Raw genomic sequence first — 17,932 nt, forward strand, 5'->3', positions numbered from 1 at the left:
AATTTCCTGGGCCGCTCTAAGAAACGGAGCTCGGTGGATTTAACCCTTTGAAGGAGCAAAGACCGGACCCAGAAGCTAACAGAACAATTTGCATTAGGACCAGCAGCCTCCCAAGCAGCGAGCTGTTTTTGCAATGGTTTTTATTGCTGCAGGAGAGCAGCAAGGGGCATAGATCAGTGGCAGAGCGTCTGCTTTGCATGCATCCCCGGCATCTCTAGTTAGGGCTGCAAAACTAGGGAGCTGCTGCCAGTCCGTGCTGGCAGTATAGAGGTAGACGGCCGGTTAATGGTTAAATCAAGCAGCCGCGGCTCAATTCCTAGCGAGGCAAGAAAAAATGTGAGGGGAGGAGTGGGGCGGGACAGAGGACAGCCTTGCATGCATTTCCTTGCCCAGCTTTGCAGCTAAAATGCTGCCTGGCTGAGGTTTATTTTTTGCATTGCCAGGAGGTTGGTGCATGGGGTGCAATGAATGAGGTGCGTGTTCAGAAAGTGCTGCCTAGTGGGTAGAGCATGTGCTGTTTGGCATGCAGAAAATTCCCAGGTTCAGTCGCCAGGGCTGGGAGAGAGAGACTCGCTGCCTGAAACTGCCAGCCAGAGCTGACAGTACTAAGCCAGTAGCCCAACTCGGTATAAGGCAGCTTGCCGAAGTTCCTGAGAGTAGCAGGCACCCCCTCTTTCTGAATTGTATCAGAAAGGTGTCCCCGTCCCCCCACTGCATAGAATTCATAGAACTGTAGAGTTGGAAAGGACCCTGAGGGTCATCTAGTCCAACCCAACTCGAACCCATGACCCTGAGATCAAGAGTCATGCCTTGGAATGTGGGTGACCCCTTTCCAAGATCACGGTGAGCTCCGGCCCCTCTTTTTCTAGAAAAATAGCTCTGGGTGGAAGGCCAAGGGCAGGCCCATCGTCCTCATCTGCCCTCTGCCCCACCACACACCAGTGAGGGAAAGAGCTGCGTTCGAATCGTCCCTGCAAGCGGAAATGGCTCTAGCAGGAGTCGGGGAACCCTCAGCCTCCTGCCTTCAGTTCCCAGCTGCGTTAGAGCAGTGGCTTCAGATGGGCTTGACCCCTGAGAGCGAGGAACCACACGCCCGTCGTCTCGAGGAAGAAGGCCATGGGGGCGCCGTGGGGCAGTTTCTGAGGTGGACCGTGGAACAGATGAAGCAGGAGCCGACCGAGGGGGTGTTGTCTCGGCACTGGGAAGCCCAGTGGCAGGCGTTCCTGAAGGCCTCGCGGTTCCCCGAGTCGGACCGGGGAGACCCACAGACTGTGCTGTGGGGTGGCGGCAAAATCTTCCTTCCCCATCGGTCCATTGGCCGGCAGATTGTGGCAGAGCAGGGGGCTGGCTCTGCAACTGCCCTCGGTGCAGAGGCCCAGCGCCAGAGCTTCCGCCAGTTCCGCTACCAGGAGGCCGAGGGCCCCCATGAGGTCTGCAGCCGCCTCTGGTACCTGTGCCATCGGTGGCTAAAGCCGGAGAGGCACACCAAGGAGCAGATCCTGGAGCTAGTCATCCTGGAGCAGTTCCTGGCTGTCCTGCCGCCGGAGATGCGGAGCTGGGTCCGGGAAGGAGGCCCAGAGACCTGTTCCCAGGCAGTGGCCCTGGCCGAGGAACTCCTTCTGGAGCAAAGAGAAGCGGAGGAAGAACAGGTGAGGGAGGGCGTGCTCACCTGGGCCCTGTGGACCAGGTGACCTGAACACCTTGGGATAGCTCTGTTGGTAGAACACAAGATTGTTGATATCAGGGTTGTGGGTTCCAGTCCCACCTGGGCAAAAGATTCCGGCATTGCAGGGGGTTGGACTAGATGACCCTGGGGTTCCCTTCCAACTCTACAATCCTACGAAAAGCTATACATATAGGGTGGAATTCAACTTAGCGCTAAGTGGGATGTGCATGTACGGAACAAAGTCTGTTCACACAGCAGAATTCCCCCCCTCCCATTCTCCTACAAGTTTAGGGGGTTCCCTCAACCCTCCAGAGCAGATTTGGGGGGGGTTAAATATACTCAGAGGCAAGTGTGGATTTCATGCTCTTTATTCAGCTCATAGTAGTGAGGAGGAATGGAAGTTCCTCTGAAATGTCTGCTTTATATACATTATTTACACAATGGGCCCCACGTGATTGGCTAATTCCGGGATTCTCCTGTAGGCCAATCAGGTTGTGGATTCACTTCCACCTGGAGTTGGATTGGGTGGCTCCTGCGAACCAATCAGACTGCTGCATTCTGGATCCTATTGTTCTAGGACCAATCAGACTGCTGCAATTTTGGATCCTATTTAACTCAGTACACAACACTGGGCTTGGGGGGGGGTAGGGGCAGGGGAAACCCTGTTGTGTGAGTGGACCTTGTTCTGTACGCACAACTTACTTGAATCTCCGCCCAGACATTTATCGTTGTATTATTTATTTTTGTATCTAATATGTACTTCTACAAATCAATTGTTTAATGCAGGCTTCCTCAACCTTGGCCCTCCAGATGTTTTTGGCCTACAACTCCCATGATCCCTAGCTAGCAGGACCAGTGGTCAGGGATGATGGGAATTGTAGTCACAAAACATCTGGAGGTTTAATATTTTAACGATTTGAATTGTCTTTTTCTTAGCTGCCTTGGGTGGTGTTATGTACTGAGTTGAATAGGATCCAAATTGTAGCAGTCTGATTGGTTCTAGAACAATAGGATCCAGAATGCAGCAGACTGATTGGTCCTCAAACAATAGGATCCAGAATGCAGCAGTCTGATTGGTCCGCAGGAACCACCCAATCCAACTCCAGGTGGACGTGATTGGCCTACAGGAGAATCCCGGAATTAGCCAATCACGTGGGGCCCATTGTGTAAATAATGTATATAAAGCAGACAGTTTTGTATGGGCCTATGGCCGTAAATAAAATTACTACATAAAGCAGACAGTTTGGGGAAACTTCCATTCCTCACTACTATGAGCTGAATAAAGAGCATGAAATCCACACTCAACTCCGAGTATGTTTCAGGTTGCAAAATAAGTTTTTTAAATTCAGTGAAGAAGCACAGACTGTGTTCTCTTAGCTGGCAGAGACCTTTGCAAAACAAACTGAAAACGCTGCCTACTATTTCAGGTGTCGGGCCTGTCCCAAGTCCTGAAATTTCCTGATGATGAAGAGGAACAGGCGTCATCCGAGTCTGGACAGGGGCTCCTCCGTGGGGAGATCATACAGGAGAGCGGAGATTATGCCATTTCTCTGGGTCAGCATCTGTAGTGTGGTATTTCAAATATTTATTTCCTTTACCTGAAGGATATTTACCTTTCTCTTCAGCCGAAAAGGGTCCCCAGAGTGGCTAACAGAGATCTGTAATGGGAGAATCTGAAAGACAGTGCACAAAAGGAAGAGGGATTGGGAGGGAGGAGGAGATTGAGATTCCTAGTTGAGATTCCTGCATTGCAGGGGGTTGGACTAAATGACCCCCAGGGTCCCTTCCAACTCTTAAGATTCTACAAATCTATGGGGGGAAGAACGACAGGCAGCCAAGCACTCCTGCATAATTACAAAGGTTGCCAGAGTGTATTACAAAGATAATTAACATTGCAGCCCCTGCCCTCAGGCTTACAGTCTGAAAGACATGGCACAAAAGGAAGAGGGTTTAGGAGGGAAGAGGACAACACACAAATTAGTTAAAAGGTAAAGGTAAAGGGACCCCTGACCATTAGGTCCAGTCGTGGCCGACTCCGGGGTTGCGGCGCTCATCTAGCTTTATTGGCCAAGGGAGCCGGCGTACAGCTTCCGGGTCATGTGGCCAGCATGACTAAGCCGCTTCTGGCGAACCAGAGCAGCGCACGGAAACGCCGTTTACCTTCCCGCTGGAGTGGTACCTATTTATCTACTTGCACTTTGAGGTGCTTTCGAACTGGTAGGTTGACAGGAGCAGGGACCAAGCAACTGGAGCTCACCCCGTCGCGGGGATTCGAACCGCTGACCTTCTGATCGGCAAGTCCTAGGCTCTGTGGTTTAACCCACAGCGCCACCCGCATCCACAACTTAGTTACAAAGCTGTTTTTAAGACCAGCTGGAAGGGGCCATAAGGTGCTGGTGTCTCAGCTGACCCAATGGGATTCCTTTCTCTTCTCTTCGTTTCTTTTTTTAAAGTTTTTTATTTATAGTTTTCAAATATATACATTTCATTAGTTTTACAATCAATTTAACATTTAAAATTTGGACTTCCTTCCCCCTCTTTCTGCAGTTCCTTAATATTTTTTTTAAATGTCTTCTGCATATCAAAATTCATTTAACTTGCTCCTTTAATTATCTACTGTAACTATATACCCTTAAGAAACTGCAGGTTATTACAATAATCCTGCTAATGGTTTTATCTTTTCACAATTTATCTGTAAATATTCAATAAACCATTTCCATTCTTTTATAAAGTTTGCCAGCTTGATTTTTTAATTCTCCCACTAAGTTGCGTATATTTTTGCATATTCCATAAGTTTTAGTATCTGTTCTTCCTTTACTAGGACTTCTGCTGTACAGTCATACCTCATGTTATGTTTGCTTCAGGTTGAGTCTTTTCAGGTTGCATCCTGCGGCAACCCGGAAGTACCGGAAAGGGTTACTTCTGGGTTTCGCCACATGTGCAGATGCGCAAAATGACGTTGCGCGCATGCGCAGAAGCGGCGAATTGCAACCCGCACAGACGCGGGTTGCATTCCTTTCAGGATCCAGAACGGATCCTGTTCGCAACTGTAGATGGTTGGAATGGCTGCTGCCAGGAGAGACCAGGGGTTCTTTAGCTGTGACTCCTGCATCGTAGGGGGTTGGCCTAGATGACCCTGGGTCCCCTCCAGGTCCCTCTACAATTCTGTGGCTCTGAACATATGCGCACGCACACCTGTACATACTCATTTTATTCTTATTCCAACAGATGATGCTTGGGGGACTGAGAAGGATTGGGAATCGCATGAGCTGTGGTCAGGAGGAATTAAGAGCGGAGAGGAGGAAGCTGACACTGAGAACCGAGAAGACGTCCTCGAGGGGGTGAATCAAACGGAGATGTGGAACCAGAGACCCGTCGCTGGCCACCTAAGCCAGTTTGGAACGTTCTACGAGCTATTGGCCCATCAGAAACCGCGGCCGGAGAAGAAGCAGAGCACCTGCGTTGTTTGTGGAAAAGGCTTCAGCCGCAAGTCAAACCTTCTCCGACATCAGAGAATCCACACGGGAGAGGAGCCCTACAAGTGCCCGGATTGCGGGAAGAGGTTCCGCTGGAGCACGAGCCTCATTGTGCACCAGAGGATCCACACGGAGGGAAAGCCCCATGAGCGCGGGAAGAGCTTCGACCACAGCCAGAACTTTGCACGGCACCAGAGGCTCCACCACAGGAAGAAGCCACACAAGTGTGTCGATTGTGGGAAAAGTTTTAGGCGGAGATCGAATCTGGCTATTCATCAGACGATCCATGCAGGGGAAGAACCTTTCGAGTGTGCAGACTGTGGGAAAAGCTTCAGCTACAAGTCAAGTCTCAGCAGGCACCAGAGGGTCCATGCAGGGGACAAAAGATTCAAGTTTGCTTTCGAATCCAGCCTCACTAGACATCAGAGCATCCACTGTGGGAAAAGTTTCAGCGACGAGCAGAACCTTCTTGCACATCAGATCATTCCCGCCGGCACATAAGCAGCCAGACTATGTTCTAAGAGGCTGGAGTAAAATAAAATATTTTTGCCTTAAGGGTGGCGAAATGTTTTGGTTTTTTTCAAAAAGAAATTATTGATTTTCACATTTATCACATAAAAAAGAAAGAAAAAGGAAGAAAAACATTACAATACACAAAAACAACATAGAAAGGACACACAAAAAAGATTTTTTTACTTCCAAATCCTAATTTCATTTCATTGATAACTGACTTCCTCGAATCCCCTCTAACTGAATTTCATTATATCTCCTGTTTAGCAGTTCTCCAAATTCATATTTCTAATAATATTAACTTCTTACATTTACTAACTTCTTCTCCTTTATTAAAATTTTAATCCTTAATGTTTATTAACAACATATTCTTATTCTACCCCTAAGCATAATTATTACTTCCAATAAATTTCTCTTAATCTTATGTTAGAATATTTAGCCAAATATTCTTTAAATTTCTTCCAATCCTCTTGTGTCTCCTTTCTGGTCGCAGATTCTTCCAGTCAGGTCGGCTAGCTCCAAAAAATCCATCATCTTCATCTGCCAATCTTCTATTGTTGGTATCTCTTGCGATTTCCAATTTTTGGCTAATAAAAGTCTTGCCGCTGTTGTGGCGGAAATGGTTTTAATACGCTAAGTCACATATTCTCCCTTTGTGACCTGGAGGCAAAAAGAAAGCAGAACACAAGCGCACACACAAATTTGTATTTGAGTCTAGTTCCCTTTGGGAAGAGGAATTGCTGGAGAATCAGGGTGTGCTGCAATATTTTGTTTAGTTGAGTGATCATTCCTTTCTAGCCCGCAGAACTGAACCCACCCACACCAGAAGCAGCTTTTCAGAGCATGGAGATAAACTCGACTCCCAAGTTTCTACAGTTCAGACGGCCTTTAAGCAGTGGAAACGTTGACAGCCATATCTCAGTAGAGCACTTTTACACGGAAGCACAATTTAATGAATTGGTGTTGCTTCCCTCGAAATCCCAGTTAGGCTTAGGGAGGAGAGCTTCCATTCCTAAGTGTTGCGTTTGGGGCAGGGACTGGGGCAGCAACTCCAAGGCTGTGCGTTGGATCCAAAGGTTTGTAGCTTGCTGGTAAATGATCTGCTTTGCATGGTTCAGTCCCCAGTATTTCCAGGTAGGGCTCGATACATCCTTTGCCTGAAAACCAGGATAGCCACTGTCAATTGCTGTAGACAAAGCTGGACTAGACAAGCTTTCGTTGTTGTTGTTGTTTAGTTGTTTAGTCGTGTCTGACTCTTCGTAACCCCATGGACCAGAGCACGCCAGGCACTCCTGTCTTCCACTGCCTCCCGCAGTTTGGTCAAACTCATGCTGGTAGCTTTGAGAACACTGTCCAACCATCTCGTCCTCTGTCGTCCCCTTCTCCTTGGGCCCTCCATCTTTCCCAACATCAGGGTCTTCTCCAGGGAGTCTTCTCTTCTCATGAGGTGGCCAAAGTATTGGAGCCTCAGCTTGATGATCTGTCCTTCCAGTGAGCACTCGGGGCTAATCTCCTTAAGAATGGATAGGTTTGATCTTCTTGCAGTCCACGGGACTCTCAAGAGTCTCCTCCAGCACCATAATTCAAAAGCATCAATTCTTCGGCAATCAGCCTTTTTGATGGTCCAGCTCTCACTTCCATATATCGCTACTGGACCTTTGTTGGCAAGATGATGTCTCTGCTTTTTAAGATGCTGTCTAGGTTTGTCATTGCTTTTCTCCCAAGAAACAGGCGTCTTTTAATTTCGTGACTGCTACCAGGGAATAAATCAAATTAACCTAAATGGAAGTCTCATCAAGCATACAGAGGGTTGCAGTATAAGACCTAGATTTGCAACCTCAGCTTGGAGACTTGTTGGGCAACCTTGGGCCTGAATTTCACACACAAAAACCACGTTTTTGCAATTAACATGAAAATGAGTGTTAAACTTGCACTAAATTGTGTTATATTTCTGGAAGTGTCTTCCATGTCGGGTTAAAGCTCAAATGCAATGTATAAATTTGCAGTTAGGGTCATGCCGTGAGAACGGATCAAACTGCCCCTGTGAATGTAGATGAGTGAATGCCGCAGATAAAAGGAACTAAATCAAACGAATGTCCCCAAAGTAGCCATGCCCACTGAGTTCAATAGGGCTACTCTGAGTAGGGCTGGCGTCCAATGCTCAAAGTCTGAACACACTCAACCATTGCACCATACTTCTGGAACTCCTCGCTGCAAGAAGTGAACTGCAAGGTCATTTGTTTTGTCCCCCCCCCCCCAATTTTGAATTGATATTTTATTGGGGGGGGGGGAATCAAATATAAAGCAGCAACGTGATACGAAAAGGAAAAAAAAGAACAAAACACACAACCTTGTAATAAAAGGGGGACAATGACATTATATGAATATATTCAAAAAGACATAACCCATACATTATTTTATAAATTTGATATTATTATCCTAATACTAATGTAAATATGAATAGTCTATTACATTTTGTATAAATTCGTTCCAAATATTGTCGTATTTATCCACGCAGAGTCTACGGCTGTGAGCAGCCTGTTGCAATATGATAATCATATTATCAATCCACTGATTTCTTATTTCTTATTACAATTTAAAGGTGATCATGTCTTTACTCTTCCAGTTCATCGGTATCAGCTTCTTGACTACCATTAGAGGGCGTAAAATCCATTTTTGTTAACTTCCATATAGTAGGTATACAGTTCAGAAGAATATTCTCTGCTGAATTTTGAAGTGTTTTCTTCCCTGAACAGTCGAGTCATACAATCCAGCACTGCAAGATCGTTTGTGGAGGGTGCTGGGAACTGTAGTTCTGCGAGGAGCAAACTATAACTCCCGGGATTCCTGGGCAGGCGGAGCTGCGTGGGAATGTGCTTCAAACGCGTGGTGTGTACAAGAGGAAAACACCCGTGCGTGCAAGAATATCCACGCGTTTCTGAGTGGCAAGGGAATCTTTCGCAATTCCCATCAGCAAGAGAGAGGCACTTGCAAGGATCAACTGAGAGCGGAGGAGCCTCGATCTCCCGGGCACGATCCATTCATTCAAAAGCAAATAAATAAATAAACGCAAAAGAGACCAGGATGTGAATCTAGCATAGCACAGCCCCCTTCCTGGTCTGGCTCCACCCTTGCCCGGAAACTGCCTTTTGAAAATGCATGCATGGTGTCCCCCCCAACAGCCCCAAAATCCTCCAGCAATATAAAGATTTAGGGTACCCCATCTGCACTGAGGAAGGATCTGGAGCGATCTGGTGAGTTGAAGGAGAGCTGGCTGGGAGGGAGCCACTGATCCAAGGGGAATCGTCGCGTTGTCAAAAACAGGTTAAGAATGAGGCGTAATTATTATAATAACACTGAAAAGCAAGGAGGGTGGAACATTAGAAGCCGCCTTAGACGGAGTCTGTCTTGCTCAGTGCTGCCGACACTGGCTGGCAGCCGCTCTCCTGCATTTCAGGCTTGGGACCTGAAGATGCTGGGGATCGAACTGGAGACTTCCCGCTGAGGATCCTGGCCCCATCGCTTAATAATTTCCCCCCACCCTGCCTGTTGTAGCAATTGTAATGTGCTGGGCTAGATGTCGTATGATTTTTAATCCAGTTCTTAATCACTCCTCTTATTCCTTACACATTGCATATATTGCATTGCCGTTTGGATTCCACAGGATCTCAGTTCTAGCCCCGCAGAAGAAATAAAAAAGCAATAAAAAATAAAATTGGGGTGGGGAGAAGAGTATTGAATGCAATGCAAAGAATAAGCTGCAGAACACATGGATGAGGCTTGTCTCCAGACCGCAGAAAAAGTGCATGTGCACCAGAGTCCATTGTTCAATGGATGTGCTCTGAGCATGGCAAAGATTGCATGCTACCCAATAGGATTTACTCCTGAGTAAGTGTGGGTCCGTAAGTGTGGGACGTGGGTGGCGCTGTGGGTTAAACCACAGAGCCTAGGACTTGCCGATCAGAAGGTTGGCGGTTCGAATCCCCGCGATGGGGTGAGCTCCCGTTGCTCGGTCCCTGCTCCTGCCAGCCTAGCAGTTCGAAAGCACGTCAAAGTGCAAGTAGATAAATAGGTACCACTCCGGCGGGAAGGTAAACGGCGCCAGAAGCGGCTTAGTCATGCTGGCCACGTGCCCCAGAAGCTGTACGCCGGCTCCCTTGGCCAATAAAGCAAGATGAGCGCCACAACCCCAGAGTCGGCCACAACTGGACCTAATGGTCAGGGGTCCCTTTACCTTTACCTTTAAGTGTGGGTCCGTCCAGTTCCTTAAACTTCATTTAAGCAGCACAGATGGGATTTTGGCTGCACCTTCTAAGGCCCCATCGGCTCTACATCATAGCTTAGCACAAAATATCCTGGGAATTGTAGTATTTAAAGGGTGCTGCTGACGGTTGTTCGGAGACCCCTATCCCCCCCCTGAACTACAATTCCCAGAGTTTCCTGGGAAGAGAAATTGATTATTAAACCACTCTGGGAATTGTAATTCTACGAAGGAAATAGGGGTCTCTTCACAACCCTCAACACCCTTAGCAAACTACAGCTCCCAGGGTTCTTTGGGCCGAAGCCAGGGCTGTTTAAAGTTCTGTGATACTGCTTTAAATGTAAACTGCAGATGAGGCCAACAATATTTCAATAACACCCACCCCAGCCCCAAAATTCCCACCATGGGTCATGGAGGCAGTGCCCTTGCAGTGGGCTGGACTAGACTACTTTTGACGTGCCTATATAATTCCAAATTTTATTTATGTATTACATTTATTTTATTTCTTAAATGTATATCCTGCCATCATCATCATCATCATCATCATTATTATTATTATTATTGATTGATTGAATTTATATACCAGGGCAGTTCACAGAATAAAATCAAGATATAAAACAAAATGCATAATAAAAAACAATCCAATAGCCCCCCTGCTCCCAAAGGAGCATATATGGGGATGGGGACGTATTGCTTCAAATTTGCATGTATTACATAATTTACATATTCTCTGCATATATTTAGCATAGGTAAAGGTAAAGGGACCCCTGAATTAGGTCCAGTCGTAGCAGACACTGGGTTTGCGGCACTCATCTCGCTTTATTGGCCGAGGGAGCCAGCGTTCAGCTTCCGGGTCATGTGGCCAGCATGACTAAGCCGCTTCTGGCGAACCAGAGCAGCGCTTCCCACCGGAGTGGTACCTATTTATCTACTTGCACTTTGACGTGCTTTCGAACTGCAAGGTTGGCAGTTGCAGGGACCGAGCAACGGGAGCTCTCTTTGTTGTGGGGATTCGAACCGCCGACCTTCTGATTGGCAAGTCCTAGGCTCTGTGGCTTAACCCACAGCACCACCCGTGTTAGCATAGGTGGCCGTTATTTCTAGGAACAGTGCAGGGGTGGGGAACTTCAGGCCAGGAGGGAAAATTCGGCCCTCCAAGGTTCTCTTTCCAGTCCTGTAATGTCTCCCCAGCTCTCACCCCTCATTGCCCTGCCTCATACCCTCCCTGAGTGGTTTTGCCTGACCCGACTGTGCCCTTGAACTCAGACCCTAACCTTGTTTGGATGGAGAGGAGTTTGTGTCGATGCTAGCTGACCGTACGAGGGCAAAATCTACATTTGCCGCTCTAACCCCTGATGCCTCTGGGCCTGCTCAACACTCGCATGCGGCCCTCGGAAAGTTGCCCAGAAAAGAATGTGGCCCCCGACTTGAAATAGGGACTCCTGTGGGATCATTCACTCTCCCATCCTCTTCTTTCCCCACCCCAGGGAGGAAACTCGACGTGACTATTTCGAATCTGCGCTCGCCCTTCTTCCTTCTAGAATTTCCTTCCCTGCGGCACCCTCTTTGTGAGATCAGCCCGGGATGAAAATGGAGGAGCAAGACCCGGCAGGCGAGGGGACGAGGAGGAACGACCCCTGGGCGCTCCAGCCCGAGACCGTGGGGGAATTCCTTCCGAGGACGCCAGGAGAAGAGATTAAGCAGGAACCGGACGAGGGGTCCCTGCAGCAGTGGGAGGCCCAGTGGCAAGAGTTCCTGAAGACGGTGGAATCCCCTCCGTCGGGACGGGCGTCCCCGAGTTTGGCGGAAGAGGCCTGGGACAACACCAAGGCCTTCCTGGCCTCCTTCGAGCAAGTGGCCAAAGCCTGCCGCTGGCCCAAGGAAGAGTGGGCAGCCCGGCTCCTGCCGGCCCTCAGCGGAGAGGCCGAGCGTGCCTTTGGCAACTTGGAGGCCGCGGACAGAGAAGATTATGGGAAAGTGAAGGTGGCCATCTTGCGAGGGGACGTCATGCGGCAGGAGGAGCAGCGCCAGCGCTTCCGGCGCTTCCGCTACCAGGAGGCCGAGGGTCCCGGAGGGGCTCACAGCAGCCTCCAGGAGCTCTGCCGGCAGTGGCTGAGAGTCGAGAGCCGCACCAAGGAGGAGATCTTGGAGCTGCTGATCCTGGAGCAGTTCCTGGCCGTCCTGCCGCCTGAGATGCAGAGCTGGGTCAGGCCGCGCGGGCCGGAGACCTGCTCCCAGGCGGTGGCCCTGGCGGACGACTTCCTGCTGAGGCTGCGGGGGACCAAGAAGCTGTCCAAGCAGGTGACGCATGTTTGCTGCCGGGCTTGCGGTGCAGCGGCATAACTGCCGGCCCATTCAGCAAAGCTAAGCAGGGTCTGGTGAGGTTTCGAATTGGATGGGGGACCGCACGTTGAGATAGCAGTTGGACGAGATGACTCTTGAGGTCCCTTCCAACTCCGTGCTGGAGCAGGGGTTGAGAAGGGAAGCTGCTGGCCATGGTATATTATTATTATTATTATTATTATTATTATTATTATTATTATTATTATTTTCTTCCTTTCTTATAATTTTTTATTGTTAAAATAATTCAACATTAATACACATACATACATACATTTCATACAACATACCTACATACATACAACATAGCTACAACATACCTACGCTCAATTCCACAGAAAATTCCCATCACCATCCACCACCCCTCACCCTTTGTGTTAGACTTCCAATCTACTCTATTATTATTATTATTATTATTATTATTATGATGATGATGATGATGATGATGTTTTGCTGTTTGATGAGAATTTGCCTAAGAAGCCCATGAATGCTAACCTCCAGTTCCCTGATGAAGGAAAGGCAGGCTATTGGTGTACGTAGTGGCAGCTAATAATAATAATAATAATAATAATAATAATAATAATAATAATAATTGAGGTATTGAGGTCCTGAGCTATGTTAGTGACTGATTTGTTTTTGAGAGGTGCTCATATATGTGGAAAATGGTAAAGGTAAAGGGACCCTTGACCATTAGGTTCAGTTGTGGCCAACTCTGGGGTTGCAGCGCTCATCTCGCTTTATTGGCCAAGGGAGCCAGCATACAGCTTCCGGGCCATGTGGCCAGCATGACTAAGCCGCTTCTGGCAAACCAGAGCAGCGCACGGAAACTCCGTTTACCTTCCCGCTGGAGCGGTACCTATTTATCTACTTGCACTTTGACGTGCTTTCAAACTGCTAGGTTGGCAGGAGCAGGGACCGAGCAACGGGAGCTCACCCCGTCGCGGGGATTCAAACTGCCGACCTTCTGCTCGGCAAGTCCTAGGCTCTGTGGTTTAACCCACAGCACCACCCGCGTCCCTTCATATATGTGTACATGCAATTAAACAAGAAAAAAAAAATCAGCCCTCCTTTATTCTTCTCCCCATAAGTGATGAAGGAGCAGCCTTGAACTGGATGTGAAGAGGATTAGGGCGATCCCTTTAGTTTTCCTCTGTGTTACAGGCGGCATTTGAGGAGACGGATACAAGCCGGGCCTTGTCTGATATGGAGCAGAAGCAACTGTGCGTGGAGGCAAAGCAGGAAGATGACAACAGGGAGGCAAGCCTGTTGGGTAAGGAGGGGGTGGTTTCTGGAACCTTCTGGAATGTTCTGGAACATTCTTAACCTCAGACCCCCTAAGACTCTTCCCAGACCACATGCCCCTCTAACTGAGGTTACACCTGTCATCATCATAATCATCATCATTATTATTATTTATTGAATTTATATACCGCCCTGTACCCAAAGGTCTCAGGGTGGTTCACAAAGAAGCCACTAGCCTGGCTCCACAACCTGCCTTGAATATTTTTACCTACAATTCCCACAATTCCCTGAGAGGAGGCATCAGGTTGTTGTTTTGAATACTTAAATGTATTTTGTTCCATCGTACATATGATATACACACACAAACGTAAAAAATACAGAAATATCAGAAAGAGGGCCATGTGTCCCTTCTCTTAATCTGCCAACAAAATTGGAAGGTGTGAGAAGACGTTTGTGAGCAGAAACATTAAGAGGTCCATTATTTCCCATATTTGTAGTGCCAAAGAATCCTGGAGGTTAGTTGTTGTTGGTGGAAATGATATTGTACACACAATATTAAAATGTTCCGTATCTTCTTGGCCTCGGAAACCAATATATTGTGGGTTATATTTTCTGCCATCTTCTGGTTCTATACATTTTTACACACCAGAGATATCTGCAGGCCTTCCAGAATCTTCCGTTTTTGTCCTCTGCCAGCAGCCACGTTGCCAATTCTTTAGGTTGCAGTCTTTATATGGAAGCTGCAAGGTCATTTGTCCAGTATTTCTTTAAGGTAATAGCTACCTCCTGATACACATTGGACCAGAATTTTTTTTACCAGTGGGCACTCGCAAAATAAGTGGGGGAAAATATTCCTCATGCTCAACATCCCCACCAGCAAAGATATGTCATTCTTGAAGGAATTGATTGTTCAACCACTCTGGGAATTGTAGCTCCGTGAGGGGAATAGGGGGTCTCCTGGCAAAACTCAGCAGCCTCAACAAACTACATTTCCCACAATTCTTTGGTACAGTACTGCTTTAAATGTATAATACAGAGTAGGGCCTCTGAGCCGGCCCAAACCAAACCTCAGAGGAGCAGAGCAACATTTATTTGTTTTATGGCATTGCATTTATAGCCCACTTTTTTTGTCCATGGAGCCCAGGATGGCATAATTTAATCCCCACCAGCTGAGAGGCAGTGACTGCCTCAAGGTCTCCCAGTTCGCTTCATGACCCAAGTAGGGATTTGAACTCTGGTCTCCCAGGTCCTAATCCAGAATTTTAACCACTACACCAGGCTGGCTTATGTGGTAGGTCAACATTTTCTCAACATCTTTGAGGTCCCCACATTCCTCACCCCTGCTTTAGAAGACCGGTTTGAGAGATTTAGCGTATTTTTCGCTCCATAAGACGCACTTTCCCCCTTCTAAAAAGTAAGGGGAAGTGTGTGTGCGTCTTATGGTGTGAATGCAGGGGGGAGGAAGGCAGGAAAAGCCCCCAAAAGCCGCACACAAGCTCTGCACGGCTCTTGCGGGCTTTTCCTCAGGAGGGAGAAGGGACTGACGCGGCCAGTCAATCCCTTCTCCCTCCTCGTAGAAAAGCCCGCAGGAGCCGCACGCTCCTTAAAGGGTGTGTGGCTGCTGTAGGCTTTTGCGGGAGGTGGGGGTATTGCCATAGCCACGCGCAGCCTCTCCCTGCCGGAGAGGTTGCGCGGGGCTAAAGAAGCCATAGCCCTGCGCAGCTTCTCCCGGCTAGAGAGGTTGCGCGCGGCTATGGCAGAAGCCAAGACAGCGAGCGGGACGCATCCCACTTGCTGTCTTGGCTTCTTTGCTCTTTGGGGCTCGGGGGGGGGGTAAACCCGGGCTTCCCCGGCAGCCCTGAGAAGCTCACGGACCAGCTTGGGGAGCAGCGGAAGGTTGCCTTCACTGAAGCCTGGAGAGCGAGAGGGGTTGGTGCGCACCGACCCCTCTCGCTCTCCAGGCTTCCAAGGTAGCTGCCTGAAGGCGACTGAACGCACCTTGAACGGCACCTTGTTTTAGGGGGGGAGAACAAGAAAAAAAAAATCTCCCCCTCTCTGCGCAGTGCCCCCTGCCGCTTCGTTGAAGAGGCGTTGGCCAGAGAGGGGGAGGAATTTTTTTTCTTGTTCTCCCCCTCTAAAACAAGATGCGTCCTATGGTCAGGTGCGTCCTATAGAGCGAAAAATACGGTAGTTTTCTCTGTTGGGTCCTTTATTGAGTTCCTCCTCTTAATTTCAACAGGCGATGAGTGGAAAAGCAAGAATGAAGGGGAGCTGTGTGGGAATTTCTCAGGAAGAGCCAAGTACGAAGAGCTGAAAGAGAATTTCTGGAGCCAAGAGAGACCTGCATCCATCCCTCGTCAGGGTGGAGACTTCCACGAAACCCTGGTCCAAAAGGAAAACCAAACAGAAAAAAGAGGGAGCGAGTATCCCAGTGATCACTGGGGAATCCACACAGAGGAGAAACAAAATAAAACTGCAATGTTTGGGAGGGACATTATTGAGAGCAGACAGCTTACCAGATGTGCAACACTCCAGAAGGAGGAAAACTCTTATCTATATCTGGATGGTGGAGAGGGTTTCAGTCACGGTTCAGATCTTAGATCACATCAAGATGCCCTCAGAGGTGACGAACAGTATAAATGCTCGGACACAAACAAGAGCTTCTGTGATCAGTCCGACCTTCCTAAACATCCGAGAATCCCCAAAGGGGAGAAGCAGTATAAATGCTTGGAGTGCGGGAAGTGCTTCGGTCGGAGCGCGCACCTCACTTCGCACCAGATAATCCACACCGGGGAGAAACCGTACCAGTGCCTGGAGTGCGGGAAGAGCTTCGTACAGAGCGCCCACCTGGCTTCGCACCAGATAATCCACACTGGGGAGAAACCGTACCAGTGCCTGGAGTGCGGGAAGAGCTTCAACAAGAGCACAAACTTCCTCAGGCACCAGAAGCTCCACAAAGGGGAGAAACCGCACCGGTGCGCGGACTGCAGCAAGAGTTTCTCGGACAAGCCCAGCCTCATCCAGCACCAGCGAGTCCACACCGGTGAGAAGCCCTACAAATGCTTGGAGTGCGGGAAGAGTTTCAGCCACAGGGGGAGCCTTAGCGCACACCAGAGAATGCACACAGGGGAGAGGCCATATATGTGCTCCGACTGCGGCAAGAGCTTCCGTGACCAGTCGAGCCTCATTAGGCACAAGAGGATCCACACCGGGGAGAAACCGTATACGTGCTCCGAGTGTGGGAAGAGCTTCAGCCAGAGCACCAACCTCACTTTACATCAGAGAATCCACACGGAAGGGAAGATGCCCTCCGAACCTGCCCATGTGCTTAACGCGGGAATGGCCGTCTTAGTATTTTCCACGAATCCTGCCAACGGCCTGGTGGCATCGTAGAAGTCGACACGGTTATTGCAGCATGTTAATGTGCCATGAACTAGAATTCCCTTAATCACATGTATGTTTTAGGACAACAGATGGATCCGTTCCTTTCGGAGCCGCACCCATCCTTGGTTTCTGAAGCTAGGAAGTGTCAGCATCGCCCTTGAGCCAGTGCACCAACTGGACTCATCCGCTTCAGCCCCGACTGGGCTAGGCGAGCTGGGTAGCACTTCCAGAGACCACCTTCTGCACAGGAACAGGTCAAAGTGCTGTGGACTCACAGCTTAGAGTTGTGAGCACCGGATTCACTTCCACAAGACAGTCGTTGCACAGCAGAGTATAGCAGAGTCTAGCAGTGTACAAACGACTCGGAGAGCAGCTCTGTAGAATATCTTCTTTTATTCTATAACTACAACTATAATACAAAACTATATACAGAGCTAAATAGGTCTAAGCATAAATGAATGCTGCACTGAGTGTCTGCAGCTGCTCTTAGCAGCAACCTTATCTCTACACATGATCTCTAACACTCAGTCTCTCTCTCTCTCCGACACACTGACTGACTGACTGACTGACTGACTGACTGACTCTTTGATGTGGTGCTGGAGCTGAATAAGTAGAAAGCAGACCACTGCTCCTCCTCTCTGGAGAATCAGCAGACTCATCAGGAGATTCTTGGATATGGGAGGGGTGAAATCTCCTCAGGAAGGTAGTTAGAAGCAACAGAGTCTTAACAGTAGTTGTTTTTAATGTTCTCTCTGGAACTTTTCCCGTTGTTTTGTTGGTGCGTTTTGGTGGGATGGCATGAATCACTTCATGGTAATTAATTTTTATGTAAACAGAATAAAATAAGGATAAAACTGTGTAACTATTTGGAGTGAATTGGGTTCCGGACAAAGCACGTTTCTGAAATTCACATGAAAGTACCCATGTGGGGAAAATGAGTGAGATCTGCAACAAAGTGTTGCATCATGGAGCGCCTCCTGTTCAGGGTGCCAGCCTGCCAGCCATGCCCTTTTGCAAGATACAGTGGTACCTCGGGTTAATAACTTAATTCGT

General features: G+C 48.4%; 2 protein-coding genes across 4 annotated transcripts; both read left to right on the forward strand.

Moving 5' to 3' along the window:
• The first annotated feature begins 623 nt into the window (after nt 1-623).
• Nucleotides 624-5,697, forward strand: LOC309336870 (uncharacterized protein). Of its 2 annotated transcripts, none has more exons than XM_081853323.1 (3): nt 624-1,650; nt 3,116-3,220; nt 4,895-5,697. In XM_081853323.1, exons 1-3 carry the CDS (start codon nt 984-986, stop codon nt 5,641-5,643), a joined length of 1,521 nt encoding a protein of 506 aa, XP_081709449.1. In that variant the 5' UTR covers nt 624-983; the 3' UTR covers nt 5,644-5,697. The 2 variants fall into 2 exon arrangements, with proteins under 2 accessions (XP_081709449.1, XP_081709448.1); XM_081853322.1 differs by having other exon boundaries at nt 634-1,649; nt 3,094-3,220.
• Nucleotides 5,698-8,763: 3,066 nt separating this feature from the next.
• Nucleotides 8,764-17,016, forward strand: LOC309336693 (uncharacterized protein). 2 transcript variants are annotated; one of them, XM_081852873.1, is made up of 4 exons: nt 8,764-8,906; nt 11,401-12,214; nt 13,415-13,523; nt 15,735-17,016. In XM_081852873.1, exons 2-4 carry the CDS (start codon nt 11,498-11,500, stop codon nt 16,886-16,888), a joined length of 1,980 nt encoding a protein of 659 aa, XP_081708999.1. In that variant the 5' UTR covers nt 8,764-8,906; nt 11,401-11,497; the 3' UTR covers nt 16,889-17,016. The 2 variants fall into 2 exon arrangements, with proteins under 2 accessions (XP_081708999.1, XP_081709000.1); XM_081852874.1 differs by having other exon boundaries at nt 8,771-8,906; nt 11,455-12,214.
• Nucleotides 17,017-17,932: the final 916 nt, after the last annotated feature.

Source organism: Podarcis erhardii (assembly GCF_964252035.2).
Source record: "Podarcis erhardii genome assembly, chromosome: 2".
Classification (NCBI taxonomy): Eukaryota; Metazoa; Chordata; class Lepidosauria; order Squamata; family Lacertidae; genus Podarcis; species Podarcis erhardii.